The sequence below is a fragment of the Callithrix jacchus genome, chromosome 11, assembly GCF_049354715.1.
Source record: "Callithrix jacchus isolate 240 chromosome 11, calJac240_pri, whole genome shotgun sequence".
Lineage (NCBI taxonomy): Eukaryota > Metazoa > Chordata > Mammalia > Primates > Cebidae > Callithrix > Callithrix jacchus.
This window is the reverse complement of record NC_133512.1, coordinates 45,771,531-45,791,164: the sequence shown is the minus strand read 5'-3', so window position 1 is coordinate 45,791,164 and position 19,634 is coordinate 45,771,531. Positions and strand designations below refer to the sequence as shown.

The 19,634-nt window shown below is 40.3% G+C and overlaps 2 protein-coding genes across 6 annotated transcripts in view; one reads left to right on the top strand and one right to left on the bottom strand.

Annotated features, from left to right (window-relative positions):
- The window catches only part of LOC144578265 (uncharacterized), a 35,882-nt gene extending 22,718 nt beyond the window's left edge, over positions 1-13,164 (bottom strand). Inside the window, exons 1-3 of the mRNA XM_078342079.1 lie at positions 11,444-13,164; positions 8,018-8,068; positions 2,606-2,692 (exon numbers count right to left, since the gene is read on the bottom strand). Coding sequence (XP_078198205.1) covers positions 12,181-12,747 — 567 coding nt within the window. The 5' untranslated portion in view covers positions 12,748-13,164 and the 3' untranslated portion in view covers positions 2,606-2,692; positions 8,018-8,068; positions 11,444-12,180. The remainder of the gene's footprint in view (positions 1-2,605; positions 2,693-8,017; positions 8,069-11,443) is intronic.
- ARL4A (ARF like GTPase 4A) lies at positions 11,409-15,730 on the top strand. Of its 5 annotated transcripts, XR_008473364.2 has the most exons (4): positions 11,409-11,610; positions 11,826-12,069; positions 12,640-12,755; positions 13,161-15,730. XR_008473364.2 is itself a non-coding variant. In XM_035253739.3 (3 exons), exon 3 carries the CDS (start codon positions 13,252-13,254, stop codon positions 13,852-13,854), a length of 603 nt encoding a protein of 200 aa, XP_035109630.1. In that variant the 5' UTR covers positions 11,899-12,069; positions 12,640-12,755; positions 13,164-13,251; the 3' UTR covers positions 13,855-15,730. The 5 variants fall into 5 exon arrangements, 4 of the variants coding, with proteins under 4 accessions (XP_035109630.1, XP_035109629.1, XP_002751608.1 ...); XM_035253739.3 differs by lacking the exon at positions 11,409-11,610 and having other exon boundaries at positions 11,899-12,069; positions 13,164-15,730; XM_035253738.3 differs by lacking the exon at positions 11,409-11,610 and having other exon boundaries at positions 11,899-12,069.
- The last annotated feature ends 3,904 nt before the right edge of the window (positions 15,731-19,634 follow it).

Below are 19,634 nucleotides of genomic sequence, written 5' to 3'. Positions count from 1 at the left end.
CTTTGTAAGTCATTAAGAACTTGCCTTATAAATCTGGGTGCTCCTGCATTGGGTCCATATATGTTCAGGATCGTTAGCTCTTCTTGTTGTATCGATCCTTTTACCATTATGTAATGTCCTTGTCTCTTTTGATCTTTGTTGCTTTAAAGTCTATTTTATCAGAGATGAGAATTGCAACTCCTGCTTTTTTTTGCTTTCCATTAGCTTGGTAAATCTTCCTCCATCCCTTTATTTTGAGCCTTTGTGTATCCTTGCATGTGAGATGGGTTTCCTGGATACAGCACACTGATGGGTTTTGGATTTTTATCCAATTTGCCAGTCTGTGTCTTTTGATTGGTGCATTTAGTCCATTTACATTTAGGGTTAATATTGTTATGTGTGAATTTGATGCTGCCATTTTGATGCTAAGTGGCTGTTTTGCCCGTTAGTTGTTGTAGATTCTTCATTATGTTGAAGCTCTTTAGCATTCAGTGTGATTTTGGAATGGCTGGTACTGATTGATCCTTTCTATGTGTAGTGCCTCTTTTAGGAGCTCTTGTAAAGCAGGCCTGGTGGTGACAAAATCTCTGAGTACTTGCTTGTTCGCAAAGGATTTTATTTTTCCTTCACTTCTGAAGCTCAGTTTGGCTGGATATGAAATTCTGGGTTGAAAGTTCTTTTCTTTAAGAATGTTGAATATTGGCCCCCACTCTCTTCTGGCTTGTAGTGTTTCTGCCGAGAGATCTGCTGTGAGTCTGATGGGCTTCCCTTTGTGGGTGACCCGACCTTTCTCTCTGGCTGCCCTTAGTATTTTCTCCTATATTTCAACCTTGTTGAATCTGACGATTATGTGCCTTGGGGTTGCTCTTCTTGCGAATATCTTTGTGGTGTTCTCTGTATTTCCTGCAATTGAGTGTTGGCCTGTCTTGCTAGGTGGGGGAAATTTTCCTGGATGATGTCCTGAAGAGTATTTTCCAGCTTGGATTCATTCTCTTTGTCCTCTTCTGGTACACCTATCAAACATAGGTTAGGTCTCTTCATATAGTCCCACATTTCTTGGAGACTTTGTTCATTCCTTTTTGCGCTTTTTTCTCTGATCTTGGTTTCTCATTTTATTTCATTGAGTTGGTCTTCGACTTCAGATATTCTTTCTTCTGCTTGGTCAATTCGGCTATTGAAACTTGTGCATGCTTCGCGAAGTTCTCGTATTGTGTTTTTCAGCTCCTTTATTTCATTCATATTCCTCTCTAAGTTATCCATTCTTGTTATCATTTCCTCATATCTTTTTTCAAGTTCCTTAGTTTCTTTGCATTGATTTAATACATGTTCTTTTAGCTCACAAAAGTTTCTCACTATCCACCTTCTGAAGTCTAATTCCGTCATTTCGTCACAGTCATTCTCCGTCCAGCTTTGTTCCCTTGCTGGTGAGGAGTTTTGGTCCTTTCTAGGAGGTGAGGTGTTCTGGTTTCGGGTGTTTTCCTCCTTTTTTCGCTGGTTTCTTCCCATCTTTGTGGATTTATCCGCTTGTCGTCTGCGTAGTTGCTGACTTTTCGATTGGGTCTCTGAGTGGACACCCAGATTGTTGATGATGAAGTATTTCTGTTACTTGGTTTTCCTTCTACCAGTCTAGCCCCTTTGCTGTACGACTGCTGAGGTCCACTCCAGGCCCTGCTTGTCTGGGGTGCACCTCTAGCAGCTGTGGCACAGTGAGGGATGCTACCAGTTTCTTTTTCTGCTATCTTTGTCCCAGAATGATGCCTGCCAAATGTCAGTCTTTTGGATATAGAGGGGTCAAGGAGCTGCTTGAGGAGACAGTCTGTGCTTTATAGGAGCTCAATTGCTGAGCTGTGATCTCTGTTGTTCATTCAGGGCTGTTAGGCTGCTATGTTTGATTCTGCTGCAACAGAGCTCATTAAAAAAACCCTTTTTTTCTCATATGCTCTGTGTTGGGGGGTTCGGGCTTTATTTTTGGATGTTCGTTCAGGTGTCCTGCCCAGCTAGGAGGCAGACTAGCCACTGTTTGCCTGCCGAGGCTCCGCCCTGCTGTTGTGAGGCTCGCCCTGTTAGGGCAGGGTCTGCTGTTCTGCTGTGGTCTCCGCCATGCCCTGAGGCAGAGTCTCTCTGTTGTAGCGGGTTGCCTTGGCAACGGCAGGCTGCATCAGCAGTGGGCATGTATCTCAGTAGGGACGGGTTGCCTTGGCAACGGCTGGCTGCCTCAGCAGTGGGCGTGTATCTCAGTTGGGGCGGGTTGCCTCAGTAATGGTGGACGCCCCTCCCCCACAGAGCGTCTCAGACCGACTGCATGGGGATCGCTTGAAATCATGGTCTTGTTCGTCCCACTGGGCTAGCCCAAACACTCTGTCCCTGAAATCCCCTGGGCGGGCCCACTGTCCAAGTCTCGCTCAGTCTCAAGTCCAGCCCTCTCAAGTCTCAGGTTGCTGGCTCAACAGGGCACCCGGACAAGCGCGCCCTGTGGGGAGTGATGGGCAGGGCCGTCCACCACCCCCCCAGCTGCCGGCTTCGCCAGGCAGAGGCACTGCCAGGCGTCCAGCGTCTCCCCTATACTTGGGAATCTCCCCGTTCCGTGGGCAACAAAGATCAGTCTGGAAATGCAGCTCCGACTCACCTCTCCACGGACTCAAAGAGAGCTCCAATCCTGGGTTGTTCTCACAGCGCCATCTTGAGTCCTCCCCCTATATTTTCTTAATGTAGACTGAAACATAAAATACAGTAACAAGTAGAAATTTAAAATAAATTAAGGTATAGAAGACTGTTTGTATTAGTGGTATATTGGATTAGACTTTGTATATTAGACTTTTGAACCACAACAGAAAGCTTACTTAAGTTTTGCCATATTCTCCATAGGCAACCAAAATATACTATTTATAGAGTGATAGATATGTTGATATTCAAACCCATATGACATACCTTTTATTTTTTTCTATAATAATCTTTCCTTATTATCCATCAAGAAAGAAGTTTCTAGTTAAGCATACTGTTTTTCATCAGTACCTGAGGACTCAGAATGGAAACAAAAATTATAACTGACTTATAACTTTAAAATGACCCAATTATATAATTATATATATTTTAAATGCCCCTCAAATGCTAATTATAAGGTAATGAAAAAGTAGTTTATTATTGACCATTTAAAATCAGTTATTTCTTCCTTAGAATTAGTAAATTACATTAAAATTACTTGATTTATCCTTTGTCTTCCACATTATCACCTGCCTAACCTGGTCAGCTCCTCCACTTCCATTAGGTACACACACACACACACACACACACACACACACTCATTATGACAAAGTTCAAGTTACAGTTTTCTAAGCATCTGTTTCAGTACTAACTAGCCCACTGCTTTATAACATATTTGTGGAATTTGTCTTTAAGTATGTGAATTAATAAAATAAAATAGGTTTAAGAAAAATGTAATGAAACCTTCTCTTCCTATTTTCCGCAGACTCTTAGGCCATAGTCTTTCTAAACTGTCTTAATAAAATTACTCAATGGGCAGTCCCTTGCAAAAAGAACTAATATATTGTTTATTTGTTTTGTATATATCCATAGAGTTCATTAAAAAATATCTTAAATTGTTAGGAATCCTTTAAAAATTGAGGGTGATTGGTACTGAGGCAATATTTCTACTCTATCATGTCATATCAAAATATTTTGTCTTAATTAAAACATACCAAAGTGCTATGATACAAATTCTCTTTTGAGCAAAAACTGAATTTCCCTCATTAACTATAGAGATGATTTAGATTCAAGAATTTGAAATTAGTTATCTAATTTCCTTATTCTGTCTTTTGTTTTTCTTATTGAGACAGAGTTTCATTCTTGTTGCCCAGGCAGGAGTGCAATGGTGCAATCTCAGCTCACTGCAACCTCCGTCTCCCAGGTTCAAGCAATTCTCCTGTGTCAACTTCCAAAGTAGCTGGGATTACAGGCATGAACCACCACACCAACCTTATTCTATTTTTCACAAAGGAGAGAGCACTTGTAATTATATATGATTGTTCTAAACAATCATTTGAAAAGTGATTATTATATATTTTATATCAGGCACATATGAACCCTTGATAGTAAGATTTTGCTTTATGTAGACAGATAAATATATAAAGGACACATTTTATGAAATTAAAATGAGAAATTTCTGCCCTTTCCCAACTCGTGATATTTTTTTCATGTCTTGTTCAAGGGGAATAGTGTGATAGTGTTAACCACATAAACACTCTGATATTTGAACTCCACTCCTACCACAGGATGACCACCAGTAATAAAACAAACAAACAAATATTGGATAAAAACAAAAAAAATGTTTAAACCAGAAATGCTTAAACAGAAAAAATCTGGCTGAAGCATGAGTTAAAACATTGATGGTTTGAAGGTAAAGAAAAATTATTTTTCTCAAAACTATAATGTTTCTGCCCTAAAAATTGTACAAGTCTGAATACTCCTTTGGGGCCTCCTGCTTTTGGTCCCTTGAATGGGACCATTAGGTATGAAAATATAATAACTACCTGACTATTAGTCTAACTAATACTGAAATAACTGTTAAACTTAATGCAGGCATTTTACATTAAAAATGAGGCATTTTATTATATAATATTGCATTCAAAGTGGTTTCTCCAGGATTTGTTGACTATTTAAGAATAAATAAGCATACGTCATTTGTATTTTCTCTGTATGAAATTTTGCCTTCAAAACTATCACCTTTTTGTGGAGGTTTGTGGAGTCCTTTTTGAGTAGTTATTCTTAGGATAATAAGCATTCATTCAATAAATCCACTGAATTCTTACTGTGTGCCACACAGACATTACTGTAGATATGGGGGATAAGGCAGCACACAAAATGGACATTATCCTTGCTTCCTGGAATTTACAATAGGAAATAAGAGGGGGGATAGTTAGAGAAGGAACATAATAGGCAGATACAAATCATGTCAGGTAGTAACAAGTGCAATGAATAAAAACGAAAGCATAGTAAGGAACGGAATTCTGGTGAGAGAGTACAAGGCAGATACTTTAGATAAGGTGTTCAAGGAATTCCTCTCTGAGGAGGTGCTATTAGAGCCTGGGAAAGAGCCTAACCTCAGAAGCAGAGAGACTACATGAGAGGCTCTGGAATTTGATGGACATCAATAAAAGACACAGCAGTGGTGGTGGTGAGAAGTGGTCAGGTTTGAATGCATGTGTTAACAGGACTTGCTGAGGGGTCATGTGTGACAAATGAGTAGGTAGATATATTGGGTTCCAATGAAGGTGATAGAATGAAAGGAGCATGTTTAGGAGCTGAGATGCTTATCTGCCACTCATTTGTGGAGTTCAAGAAAGACATCTAGGTTGAGATGAATTTGGGAGAATATAGATTAAGTCCCTAGTATTGGATGAAATTATGTAAAGAAAATGTACAAAGACTAAGGAGCTTTGGAGTACTCCAACAAGAGGCCATGGAAACTTTTAACAGAGAGGATTAAAATGTTCATGTAAGAAGACAGAAATTTACAAAAGCATGGACAGAGCTAGATTGTTGAAATAAAATATAACACACAATATTGGTTAAAATTGGAAAGAATTAGGATTGTTCTGATGTGTGCCCCTATTGAGGCCCTGTTGAACTGGATGTTCTCAGTGTCAATCATCCCAGTGTAACTAAGTTCAAGTAGTTTAGCTTCAAAATGCATATTGAAACTTTTTCCTTTCTTGGGTTTAGCCTTGAAATATACTTTAAAACTCTGTTTCCTACCATTCCCACCAGAAACTCCCTTACCCGCTAGCTTGCCTAAGCCTTTTTTTTTTTTTTTTTTTTTCCAGACAGGGTCTTGCTCTGTCATCCAGGACGAAGTGCAGTGGCATGGTCTCAGCTCACTGCAGCCTTCACCTCCCAAGTTCAAATGATTCTCCTCCCTCAGCCTCCCGAGTAACTAGGATTACAGGTGCCCACCATCTTGTCTGGCTAATTATGGTATTCTTAGTAAAGATGGGGTTTCATCATGTTGGCCAGGCTGGTCTTGGACTTCTGATCTCAAATGATCTGCCCACTCAGCCTCCCAAAGTGCTGGGATTACAGGCATGAGCCATTGGCCCCAGCCCCAAGAGCTAATCTTGAGACAAAATAGACACAAAGACCCAGTTGTGAAATTCCGGAGATTATCTAAAGGTGGCTAATCTACAACCTGGCCATTGTTGAGAATCTGATGCCAGCCTGAACTCCAGGTAGAAAATGACTCAAGACAGCCACCAGAACAAGACACATAGACCTTGTACCCAGCACCACTCCCACATACCTCCATTCCAAGTTCCCCTTTTAAAACTACTCTCCCCTGCCTAAAACTTGGGATGGTGCCTTTGAGGCCTGAGCCCAGCCATTCTTCCATTTTTCGGCATTAAAAAAAAGCTGCTTTCCTTTTACCACATCTAACTTCTCATGCTTTGACCTCTGAGTGGTGGGCAGCTGAACCTAAGTCAATTATACTATCAAGAGGCAGATAAAGTTAGGAAACAGGGATAAAGAAAGTGAGCCTTGTGTAGTATGGCATGATGCCTTTTTACCACTGGGCCTCCTGGTAGTTGAGCCTGGACTCAGGTATGGAGATGCACGTGAAGGCCTTCTAGAGGAAGGGGCAAACTGTCCTGTGACTTGGAACTGGGTGGAGCTAGGCCTTGAAGGTGTCCATAAAAGAAGTTCAGGAGGAGGGTTTAGACTTGTGGACTCTGGAAATTCTTTTTTTTTTGAGATGGAGTTTCGCTCTCGTTACCCAGGCTGGAGTGCGATGGCTCAATCTCGGCTCACCACAACCTCTGCCTCCTGAGTTCAGGCAATCCTCCTGCCTAGCTGGGATTACAGGCATGTACCACCATGCCCAGCTACTAATTTTTTGTATTTTTAGTAGAGATGGGGTTTCATCTTGTTGACCAGAATGGTCTCGATCCCTTGACCTTGTGATCCACCCGTCTCGGCCTCTCAAAGTGCTGGGATTACATCTTATCTAGGACCCATTCCAAGTGAATTTTGAATTGTACTTCCCTTCTGACATCCTCTTTTTAAAGTTCTATCAAAAATTGTACCCTGGCTCTATGTTGCCATGTGTGAAAATGAATTAACCTAAATGTGGACTCCCTATAATACAGTGGATAAGAGACTTGGAGCCAGACACAGGAGACAAACTCCTCCACTGCTTTTTAGCTGAAAAATCAGTTAAGAGGTAAATTAACTAGCATAGGTGAGAAGTCCACAATAACCAGATGCAAGTAGTAGAAATGGGAATGGAAAGACATGGATTAAAGGGAGATTGATAGCTAATCATAAGTGGGACACAGGAGAATTTTTTAAATGTCCCTGAAATTTCTACTTAGGACAACTGAATAAATTGCCGTCGCCTGAAACAGGAACTAAAAGAGGAAGGTCATGTGTTTAGCAGGGATAATAATAAAATGATAGCAGGGAATGAATGTTTATATTCCTCTCAATGCATAATATGCATAGAAACAACTAAAGTGAGGTATCCTAAACATCTATCTACACACACACATGCACTGTGGCAAAGGTGAGGAAGGACGTGATTTCAGTATGCACATGCTTAACTTATGTATATCATAAAAAATCAGGCTATGGAAGAGAGGAAGAATGCTATATGCATCTGATTTTTATTTTTTATTTTCACAGATCTGAGGATACAAGTGCAGTTGTGTTACATGGATATATTGTGTAGTAGTAGTGAAGTCTGGGCATTTAGTGTACCCATCACCCAAATAGTGTACACTACCCAACAGGTAGTATTTCATCCTTCACCCTTCTCCCACCCTTTCATCTTTTGAAGTCACCAGTGTCTATGATTCCACTCTATATGTCCATGTGTATTAATTGTTTAGCTTCCACTTAGAAGTGAGAACACAGGCATTAGATTTGATCTGGGTCCTGATACTTAATTCAAAAAGAGAAACAAGGTAAATTACTCAGTTGTAAATTTACCCATTTCTTATTTTTAGTATTTCTTAAAAGTATTTAGTCATTAATTATCTGAAATACTTACTTAAAGCAGAGATCACTGGCTCCTCTCCTGATGATTCTGATTTGGGGGGATCTGAAATACAAGGAACCAGGAATCTACACATTTACAAGCATTAACAGGTGATTCTCATCCTTAGCCAAGTTTGGAAAATCATAATTAAAGGCAAGGTTCCCAGAGCCCCTAGTGCCTCAATAATTTTTTCATGGTACCTCAGGCCAAAATAAACACCCCAAATTTCTATTTACGAAGTTGATACATCCAAACTTGATAGTTGTAGTTGTTAATAAAGTCCAACAGATGTCACTGTGTTTCCCTCAAAAAGTTAAACTATCCTACAGAACCCCTAGGAATTCTGAGGCACCCCAGGGCACTGAGGAAGTTTATAAGCTACAGCCTAAAGGGAAATTTTTTCTGGCATAGTATATAAATAAAATCTCTGAATGGGCCTCCTATAAGAACATGTAACAAAGTGAACTTTGTGTCCCATAAATTTCATTGCTTTTAATATTATTTGTTGCTGTTTTCATATGGTTTTTATATATATAACAGGCATACTAAAACATTTTTCTACAGAGGCAGAGAGCAAATTTATTTTGTATGTGTGTATTGTGGGGGGCACAGATGACCTTGATTGCAAATTCTTTTCTTATCCATTCTCTTGCAACCCTTTAAACACATAAAAACCATTCTTATCTCCTGAATTTGATCTATAGGCTATAGTTTGCCAACCACTACTGTAGTTTTACAACCTAGAGTATAACATTACTCTAGGTTGTAAAACCTAGAGTGCAATTCAATGAGGGTGATTCTGCAAGATTGGAAGCCCTCAATGTTTCTGTTTTCCTCTTTTCCCTTTTTGCTCCAGGGAAGACTGTGCAAGGAATACTGGAAGGACCTACTGATTTCAATACTACTGTAAACAGAGGGTTACCATAGAATTTTCTTGCTCAAAATTCTTGATTTAAGGAGAATCTGCAAGGTATCCCAGTTTAATAAAGAATCCCTGCTGAATTTCCAAGAAAAGGAAATAGGTTATTGCACCAAGCCCTTTAACACTTATTTGCTGATTATGTGAATGGCTAATGAGATTCCACAGTCTTAACTAATAAGGCAATTCTTAGTTTATAATAGATTCATGTTTACAAGATATGCTATATTTCTAGCTCTTATTCCCAAAATTAGTGTGGCTGTCTTGAAATTATGCATTGTACTTAAACCTTATATTTTACATCCGTTATTTATTTTTTAATTTATTGAGACAGAGTTTTCCTCTTGTTGCCCAGGCTGGAGTGCAATGGTGTTATCCTGGCTCACTGCAACCTCTGCCTCCTGGGCTAAAATGATTCTCCTGCCTCAGCTTCCTGAGTAGCCAGGATTACAGATGCCCACCACCACATCCAGCTAATTTTTTCTATTTTTAGTAGAGACAGAGTTTCCCCATATTGGCAAGGCTAGTCTTGACTTTTTAGAGAATCCAGTATGACAATTCCGCATGTTCCTATGCTAGTCACAAAAGAGATAAATATCACTGGCAATAATTGTCTTGAGAAAAACTAAGATATCTTGAGGAAGCTCCAATCCATATTTAAAAAGAAAAAAAGTACACTTTTTAAAAAGTGTACCATATAGACTCTTCCAAGTTACAATCTCTTGCAGCTTCCACCAAAAAGATGTTTGTTGATTAAAGTTTTCCTACAAATTTAAGTCATTACTTCTTTTGCACATTGTCGTAAGCACCCTGAAATTACCGCTGATAAAATTTTATACATTTATACATCCATTTACTTTATTTTTCTCCCATAGAGATTCTAATATTCCACAAAGCAGGGACAGTGCGTTTGGCTCACCTCTATCTCCAAGCACACAGAATTGTGTCTATTAGGTGTTCAATAAATATTTGTGAACTTACTGATCAAAGACAAAATTACATTTAGTCAGAATCATCCAATGAAAAGCATTATGTATTTGATGACTAGTAGACTTAGATTAACAGTTCCAGGACCACCGCTAATTTTGTTTGGGTTATTAGTAACATCCCTTTAGGGCTGCGGCGATCCTATCTCGTCGACCTCCCTTTCTGTTACACGCCTTTGCCACTTCACTCTGATGAAGGAGCAGGTGGAGGCCGAGGGACAGTAGCGATTTTCTTTTTCTTAATTTGAGATGGCGCTCTTTCGGCCAGGCTACAGTACACTGGCGAGATCTAGGCTCACTGCAACTTCCGCTTTCCGGGTTCCAGCGATTCTTCTGCCTCAACCTCCCAAGTAGCTGGGATCACAAACATGTGCCACCACGCCCAGCTCATTTTTGTATTTTTAGTATAAACGGGATTTCACCATATTGGTCAGGCTGCTCTCGAACCCCTGACCTCTGGATCTGCCCGCCTCGGCTTCCCAAAGTACTGGGATTACAGGCATGAGCCACTGCACCCAACCCAGCGATTTTCTTAGCCATTTTCTTATCAGTAGAGGCCAAAGGAAGCAGCAGTTCACTACATAGTGGGTTATCTTTACAAGGAAGTTGCACTGGGCAGAGATGCAGCTCAGCAAACAAATCACTGCAGCAATTTCGGAGCTTTTTGACAACGCGAATTTTTTTTTTTTTTTTTCAAGACGAAGTCTCGCTCTGTTGCCAAGCTGGAGCGCAGTGGCATGATCTCGGTTCACTGTAACCTCCGCATACCAGATTCAAGAGATTCTCCTGTCTCCGCCTCTTGAGTATATGGGAGTACAGGTCTGCGCCACCACGCCCAGCTAATGTTTGTATTTTTAGTAGGGATGGGGTGTCACCTTGTTGGCCAGGATGGTCTGGATCTCCTGACCTCTTGATTCACCCGCCTCGGCCTCCCAAAGTGCTGGGATTACTGGCGTGAGACACCAAGCCCGGCCGAAAATTTCGCCAAAGACCTAGAAATATTTGCAAGACATGCGAAAAGAACCACCATTAACACTGAAGATGTGAAGCTCTTGCCCAGGAGGAATAATTTACCGCTAAAACACATCACAGACAAAAGTGAAGAGCTTATTCAGATTAACGTAGAACGAAAGACACAGAAGAAAAAGAAGATGGAAACAAAAATGCAGAGGTAGAGGGAAGTTGAGAATTAACCTTTCTCCCGCTGCTTGGAAAATGCAGCTTTCTGTAGGTAGAGATAACTAGTATGTCTATGGCCGCAAAGGGAATTTTGAAGGGATAGAGGTTAAAAAAAAAGGCTAGATGTTGTTTTCCAAGTCGTTAAACTGCAAACGCTAGTTTTAAGAGAACTGGACCCTCAAGCAAAATACACTGATGTCTCACTCCAGCACATACAAATGGTGTGTAGTTGAATGGCGTACTGGAAATAGTATCTATTGGAATTAATAAAATTGTGTGAGCAATTTGAAAGAAAAAAAAAGCATTCATCTTTCAGAGTGCATTTCCTTCTGTGTCAAACTGGAATATTTCTACCTGTCGCCAGCTCCCGGGGATGCTGCTAGAATCACGCGGAAGAGCGGGTTCATTTGCTCTACAAACAGCGAAGGAAGTTGCAGACCAGTCCAGCCACCCAGGCCACTGAGGCCAACTACTGAGGGACCTCCATGCCTCCTCCATGTGTACGGGACCACCCGTAACAGGTGAACTCTGGAATGCCTAACCTCGCGTCACGGGCTGTTGCCCGGCGGACGCCCTTGGCGTCCTGAGGGAAGGCGGGGCCAGTGCCAAGGTGGCGAGCCGCCGCAGACCCGGCCACCGGGAGCAACAGCTCTGTGGTAGGCCGGAAGTCCCATCCTACTTCGCGGGCAGCTAGCGCGAAGCTGACTGGAACTCGACCTTGTTTTGTCGTTGCTAGGAGACGCGGCTCCTGCGCGCCCCCCACTGGCCGGCGCCTGGGCGGTGCACAGGCAGGGGGCGGGGCCTGTGGCGTGGAGCTGCCTGGCGAGCACCGTTAGGGCAGCTTGGCGCGCGGCGCCCGCCCGGCGCCCAGTCCTCCGCCACCGCCCACGCCTTCCTGGTGCCAGCCAACAGGTATCAGCGCGCCTCCCCAGCGGCTGAGAGAGACGCTGAGTGAAGAGGAGGGAAGGACGGTTAGTCAGGTGAGCCGCGGCGGGGCGGGCGGCCAAGGGCGACCACGCCCTGCCGAGGGAGAAGAGCCGGCCGTGTGCGGATGGGCAGGGTGAAGGGATCCTGCTCCGGGGACGGTGGGCTTACTCGGCGGGCGCGCCAGGTCGGACCTCATGCGCCTCAGGGACCCACACAACCTGCAACCTCGGGCCAGCGGACAAAGGGTTAACGCGTTGGCGGTGACTGCGGGCCCCGGATGTGAGAGCCTCGGCTTGGCGCCCTGGCCAAGCTGCAGGTGCGCCGGGCCCGGTGGAGCCGGCAGGCTGGCGGCGACCTGGCCGGTCGAGGCTCCCATTCCCCTGCAGAGGCCGCTCGGCTCCCTTCGAGAACGCCGCCTTTTCTAACTTAGGGGCAACAGGTGGTGCCGGTGGACCAAGAAAGCGCCCGACTCCTCTGCGCTGGGAGCGGCAGTTACCCTCACCAATTAGGGAGCGGGGGCGGGAGTTGAATGGCTGCTCTGATGCGGGTGACCAATGGGATTTGGAATTATGGGTGGACCGGGAGGAGTGGGCCTGGTCTGAGTCTGAGTCCAGGGTTTCTAGAGCCGCAACTGCCAGAGCTGCTTGGAGAGCTGAGCTGGAAGGACGTGGGGTGCTTAGCCCTGCGTAGAAACGCCTGCCAATGCGTTCCCATTTGGACCCAGACTCCATATCGGGAGGTGAGAACGTTATTTTTAAAGGGATGGGAGATAGTAGTTATCTAAGCCTGTGGAATTAGATTCCCAAGATAGGACCTATGAGTTTTCTGCCAAATAGGCACTTTGTGGTTACCGCGACTTACACCAGATACTAGTGACTGGGTTCTTTCCAGAATGAGGTCTTTGAGGGTTGGGGAACCAGGAGAATAGCGTACATATTACTGCAATTTAAGTAAACCAAATAATTTCTATCACTGTTATTCCATCGTTTGTCTAGGATTGTATAGGTTTTCATGTACATTTCATCTCTTCTTGTTTGTTTAGCAAAGCAAGTTGTAAGTTATTCGTGTTATTTTAGCAAAATAGAATAAACCTGTTTACTGTATTATTTCAGAAGAATAACTTATCCCTTCTTCCCTCTCCCAGTAGTCTTATATAGCTGGATCCCCTACGAAGACAAGTTCTAAAGCAAGAAGAGGAAAGCATTTCAATTTGGGACATTTATTCACAGCTGGAAATGGGGAATGGGCTGTCAGACCAGACTTCTATCCTGTCCAGCCTGCCTTCATTTCAGTCCTTCCACATTGTTATTCTCGGTTTGGACTGTGCTGGAAAAACAACTGTCTTATACAGGCTGCAGTTCAATGAATTTGTAAATACTGTACCTACCAAAGGATTTAACACTGAGAAAATAAAGGTAACCTTGGGAAATTCTAAAACAGTCACTTTTCACTTCTGGGATGTAGGTGGTCAGGAGAAATTAAGGCCACTGTGGAAATCATATACCAGATGCACAGATGGCATTGTATTTGTTGTGGACTCTGTTGATGTTGAAAGGATGGAAGAAGCCAAAACTGAACTTCACAAAATAACTAGGATATCAGAAAATCAAGGAGTCCCTGTACTTATAGTTGCCAACAAACAAGACTTGAGGAACTCATTGTCTCTTTCAGAAATTGAGAAATTGTTAGCAATGGGTGAACTGAGCTCATCAACTCCTTGGCATTTGCAGCCTACCTGTGCAATCATAGGAGATGGCCTAAAGGAAGGACTTGAGAAACTACATGATATGATAATTAAAAGAAGAAAAATGTTGCGACAACAGAAAAAGAAAAGATGAATATCCATACCTATTATATCTGTGTGGAGTAGGTTTTCTCTGGTCTGATTTTGACAAATAGAAGAGTGTCTACAGCGTGGTTTGCCTGTCTGCCCTCCTGGATGCTATTAAAGCTTTGTTTTGTTGAACAATCAGATGCCCAACTCTGTTGCCTTGTGGAAGATGAGTAAATGCAGTGCTTCTTAAAGTGGTCTCTTCTCCCTACCCGACAATTCTTTTGGTACTACCATTTGGGGAAGCCAAGCAAGGATAGTAAATTGACCAGAACACAGTTGTGGAAATTTGACCTGAAGTTAGTGAAATAAAACTTTAAAGAGTGTCTACCTAGTGTTTTTTGCTTATATCTTTTGGGGGGAAGCCTTTGCAAGAAAATTGCATACAAGGCTTTGTAACGATAGAGTGCTAATTGATGGAAATGTTAAGATAGATTACCATATATGCAGTTTCATTGATCACATTGGTCCACCCAGTCCTTTTTTGAAGTAAGAGACAAGGAGTAAGTATTTGCTTTTTTAAGTTTTGGCGAAATGATTTTTTGACACTTTCTGGAATCAAATAATTTAATGGTATGGTTTAGACAATGTTTAAGTTGATCTGCCTTTAATAAAAATAAGATATTTGGGGTATATTCAAGTGCATGGATTAGTTTTCCTGACAAAGCATGTTTTGGTGTGTATTCTTACTTTTTAGAAATAGCTATGCATTGTTCTACACAGGTTTAAAACAACTTTTTGGGGGATTTAGGGCTATTACAGAAATAGTTTGCTGTCAGAAGCACTTTCACTTGAAGAACCTAAAATAATTTACTTGACTCATTCATGGTAAATATGGGCATGTAAACTAATATGCACTGGATACATATATGGATTTTTTAAGATGGCAATTGATTTAGTCAAGAGGATGTAATTACAATATGTGGTCTCTAAAATATTCCAGTTATAAGATATTTTATTAATATTTGCTGGCTGAAAAATGTGGTTTTTATATATTTTTGTAGTGTGTTGGGAAGAGCAAAAGCTTTATAAATGTACCTGATGCACTGTAGAATGAAAATGTGAAAGAGATCCTGTATGTGTTCTGAGCTTTAATTTTTTGTTTACAAATTGAACGGTGTTATATGGGCTGTTCAGTCCTGATTATAGAGAGGAATAAATAAATGGTAACAGTATGACAGATAAGAATTACAGTGATAGAAAATAAAGGGTAAAATAACAAACCTGTTAGATGAAAATTCGCTAGTGCTGTTTACTTTGGAATGAAAAACTCTGTAAGGAGGAAGGACCTTTTATCTAATTCTTACCTACAGGCAGAGACTTATTTCCAGTGATCATATACTACTAAATCAGCTTATTTTTTGTCTAAAACCAACAGCTGTTGGTTCTGAAACTCACCAAAAGAAATGCACTTTTCTAGCAAGATTGGTTTTGGCTTTGGGTGTCTTTTGTTGTTGTTGTTGTTTTTTAGTGGCATAACTGAGTTTTTGGAACCTTGATTCTTGTGTCACACAAAATGAATGAAGTAGCTTCATGTGGAGCCTTCGTATGTTAAATATTCCTGCAATAGTGATGGTCACTTAGAATGTTTATAGAAATGTGGATAATAACTACCAATAAACTACTTGAAGCACTAGGAGAACAGTATTTGACTTTGAATTTTGATGTATTTCCACTTTTGCTGAAGCTTTTAATTAGATTTGTAAAAACAACTGACCAGCTAGGCTGTTTAGTCCTATAGTAGTTTAGTTCTGCTTAGATGTGACAGGCATTGAAGGCTGCTTGATTTTTTTTTTCTTCTTTCACTGATACTGAAATCATGGTATCTGCTGCAAACATGAGTAGATCCATGATGGATTAATAAAGCTTGCTGAAAAAAAAAATCTGTGTATCAGTTAGATTTTTCAGTCTCCCTGTACTTTGTGTCTGCCTACTATATAAAACAGTACTCTTTTAACTATTTCGAAAGTTCATGTGTTGACCATTTGTGGCCTAAGAACTTAAGCAGATTAATGTCATCTAAGTTTTTCATATTTAATGGACAACAAAAGAGAAAATAGCATGAACACTGTACAAAGTTTGATTTATAAAAGACAATTCAGCTATAAAACTCATCATAAGATTTTCTAGATTGCTAAGTTCAAGTTCCCTACCACCTATTCTATTTATTAACACCATAGTGTAATGAGTCTTTAAATCCTGAAGAGTTTAGACTATGCTCCTATATCTAGTTTTTATTATAGCGCACCTTTTCCTAGTGCATATTTCTAAAATATTTTCTTGTTTTTGAAGTTACTGGGTTTAATACAAAATATTAATCAAGGACTGCTCAACCGTATCCAAATTATAGAACAAATTCAAGAAAAAACATTTTGATACTTAAAGATATTTAATTTTTAAAATGTGCAGAATTCTTAAAATGGTTTATAAATAGTGTTCTTAAACCATCAGAAGTATACTAAGATGGAAAAATTATTGGGAGACAAAAATATAGTTATAAATATATGTATATAAGAAGAATTACTAAATGAATGATGGTTTATGAACAGAGGGAAAGGCAAAGACTTAGTTTGTACAAGCCTTTTTTTTTTTTTTGAAACAGAGTCTTGCTCTCTTGCTCAGGCTTTAGTGCAGTGGCACGACCTCAGCTCACTGCAACCTCTGCCTCCTGTGTTCAAGTGATTCTCCTGTCTTAGCTTCCCAAGCAGCTGAGATTACAGGTGCACCACCATGCCCAGCGAATTTTTGTATTTTTAGTAGAGATGGGGTTTTGCCATGTTGGCCAGGCTGATCTTGAACTCCTAACCTCAGGTGAACCACCTGCTTCAGCCTCCCAAAGTGCTGGGATTATAGGTGTGAGCCACCACACCCAGCCTGTACAAGGCATTTGACACAAGGATTGTTCCATTCATTATTCACTGTGACCTTGAAGGAACTCTGGTATTTCAAGGTTCCATTTAGTATAATAATTTCCTCTGTAATGTAAACAATGATTTCATCAACAGTAATAAAGACGCAAAAAAAGTTATCAAACTTTAGATGATATAAAACAGCATTCAGCTGATGCAATTAAGAATCTTGGGTACAGCATCAAGCTGGAATTTTACCTTTGGAGCTGGAATTTTACCTTTAAGATTTAAATTTGGCAGAACATTCTGGAAATGGATCCTGGTGATATGCAGTACTATAGTGTTTAAGCCTTAATATCAACCAATATAAGGTGCCAATGTGAAGTAATAATGTTAACATGAAAATCTATGAAGATCAGAAGAAATAGTCTCAACAAACCACAGCCAAAGTATGCATCCAGTTCTGTGCATGGATATTAAAAATAGAGGAATACCTGTATAGGAAGCTAGTTTAGGAGGATGTTAAATGTACTGGCTGAAAACATGAGCTTTGGAGTCAGATCAGTGTTCAAGTCCTGGTTCTTCCATTATTACACATGCGACATTTTAGCAAATTCCTTGAAACTTATGATGAGAATGCCCTCCTGGGTAAATGAAGACTGTCTCATAAAATTTTGAGAGGGTTGAAGTAACGTATATAAACTGTTTCACATATTGCCAAGCATTTGGTAAAAACTGACCTATTGTTGTTAACCAGTAGGAATCAATATGTTTATTACTTCATCTGGGGCAATTTACTTGTAGCCTTAGTTTCTTCATTTGTAAACAGGATTATATCTACCATTGGGGTATAACTGGTTAAAAGGATTAAATCAAGCAATGATATTTAGCAGAGTAACTGACACTTTATTAAGCATTCAATGGATAGTTACTAATTGCCAGAATATGTTATGATCAATCTATTTAAAGAAAATACTTGTTGATCAGGAGTGGTGGTTCACACCGATAATCCCAGCACTTTGGGAGGCTGAGGTGGGTGGATCACAGGGTCAGGAGTTCAAGACCAGCCTGGCCAATATGGTGAAACCCCGTCTCTTCTAAAAGTACAAAAATTAGGTGGGTGTGGTGGTGAGTGCCTGTAGTCCCAGCTACTTGGGAGGTTGAGGCAGAGGTTGAACCCAGGAGGCAGAGGTTGCAGTGAGCCAAGATCATGCCACTGCACTCCAGCCTGGGCAACAGTGCGAGACTCCATCTCAAAAAAAAAAAAGAAAAAGAGAAAATACTTGGTTTGGTGGGTGGGGGTGGGGTGGAGGATATAACATGGTGAACTCATACATATCACAAAATGGCAACTTGGTGGAACTTGGTGAAAGTCTAAATTCCCTTGAAATATGGAATTTAGAAACCATTTCCTTAGGTTTCTAAAGTACCAATTTATTGTAACACAATATTGCCTTTTTCTGTAAGAGACAAAATTTAATTTAAAATCATGGTTATTTTCTAGTATAGACATACATCAAAATACAATACGTCGCTTTCAGGCATTAAAAATTTGAAATTGTCTCTATATATTGTGGTTCCTCAAAATGCCTCAAGATTGTTATCAGTAATTCACAAATTTTATCTAACGATAGGAATCTGTATGCCGACATTTAATGGAAACTTGCAGTATCTGTGGGCACATGTAGTTGAGGACAATGGTTGTGTTTTGGGTGATTATGTATGCTGTGTTCTTTTCCAGTTACTTTCAGTCTTTGGTCTTGTTTTTGTGTCTTCTGTTTATGTTGCACCTAAGTGGAGATAACCTATATTAGTAGTTGATGAGAGAGATTGAAGTTGATTCATTTCAGTGAAGGTCTACCTTTAGATAAAAATCTTAACTTTCTATTATGACAGATTTCAACCTTACCCAAAAGTAGAATAACATAATGAATACCCAAGTATCTGTCATCTTGTTTCAGTAGTTATCAACTCAGGGCCAATCTGGTTTCCTATACTTCCATTCACTTCCTTCCATGCCACTTTCCTTTTCCTTCCACTTGTGGATGATTTTGAAGTGAGTTCTGGGAATTACATTTTATTTATAAAGATTTTGGTGTATGTGTCTAAAAGATACTCACTTTAAAAAATTTCACTATCACATGTAAAAAATATATACTTCTTCAAAATAACCAAATATTCATGCAGCGTTTAGATTTCCCTCATTATTTTAAATTTGTAAAAAGCTTTTGGAATCAGCATTCAATAGACTATAGTCTACCCATTGTGATTGGTCAATATGTGTCTCTACAGATGTTTTCTCTCTCTCCTCTCTCTCTGATTGAATATTCCCTGCTATGTAGTTTCCTATATTCTGGGCTTTGTTGAATGCATCTCCATAGTGTTTACATGTTTCTTTGTACTTTGATTTTTCTGTTATTTTCTTTTTTCCCCCCAGGCTACCTCTGAGGTGATGGTGCTTTGTACTCCCATCAGTGGGTATTATGTCTGGTTGTCGTTTTGTGATGTTGGTTGATGTTCAGTGTCTCAAGTCAATGACATCTAATAGAACTGTCTATAATGATGGAAATATTTTTTGTTTATACTATCAAATATGGAAGTCACTAGCTACTTGAAATGTGACTAGTGTGACTGAGGAATTTAATTTTTAGTTTTATTTTAATTAACATTAACCTGCCACAAGTGACTGTGGCTACTGGAGAGGACAGTACCTGCAAGATCCTTTAATCAAAACTGCAGAATGCTGATATTTTACATTCTATCAGTCTTTATTTATTAACTGAGTCTTTCTATAATAAGAAACTTCTCAGCAATGATTTGGTTATTCTTAGATTCAGTTCTTAAAGGAAAGGAAGGCAAGATAAATGCATGTTTCTCTTGATTAACAAGTTTTCAAAATGAGTTGATTTCTTAGCATCCTGGAAAGGTAATCAACGAG

Coding starts and splice junctions, on each gene's coding strand:
- ARL4A (XM_002751562.7), top strand. CDS start 13,252: ATGGGGAATGGGCTGTCAGACCAGACTTCTATCCTGTCCAGCCTGCCT.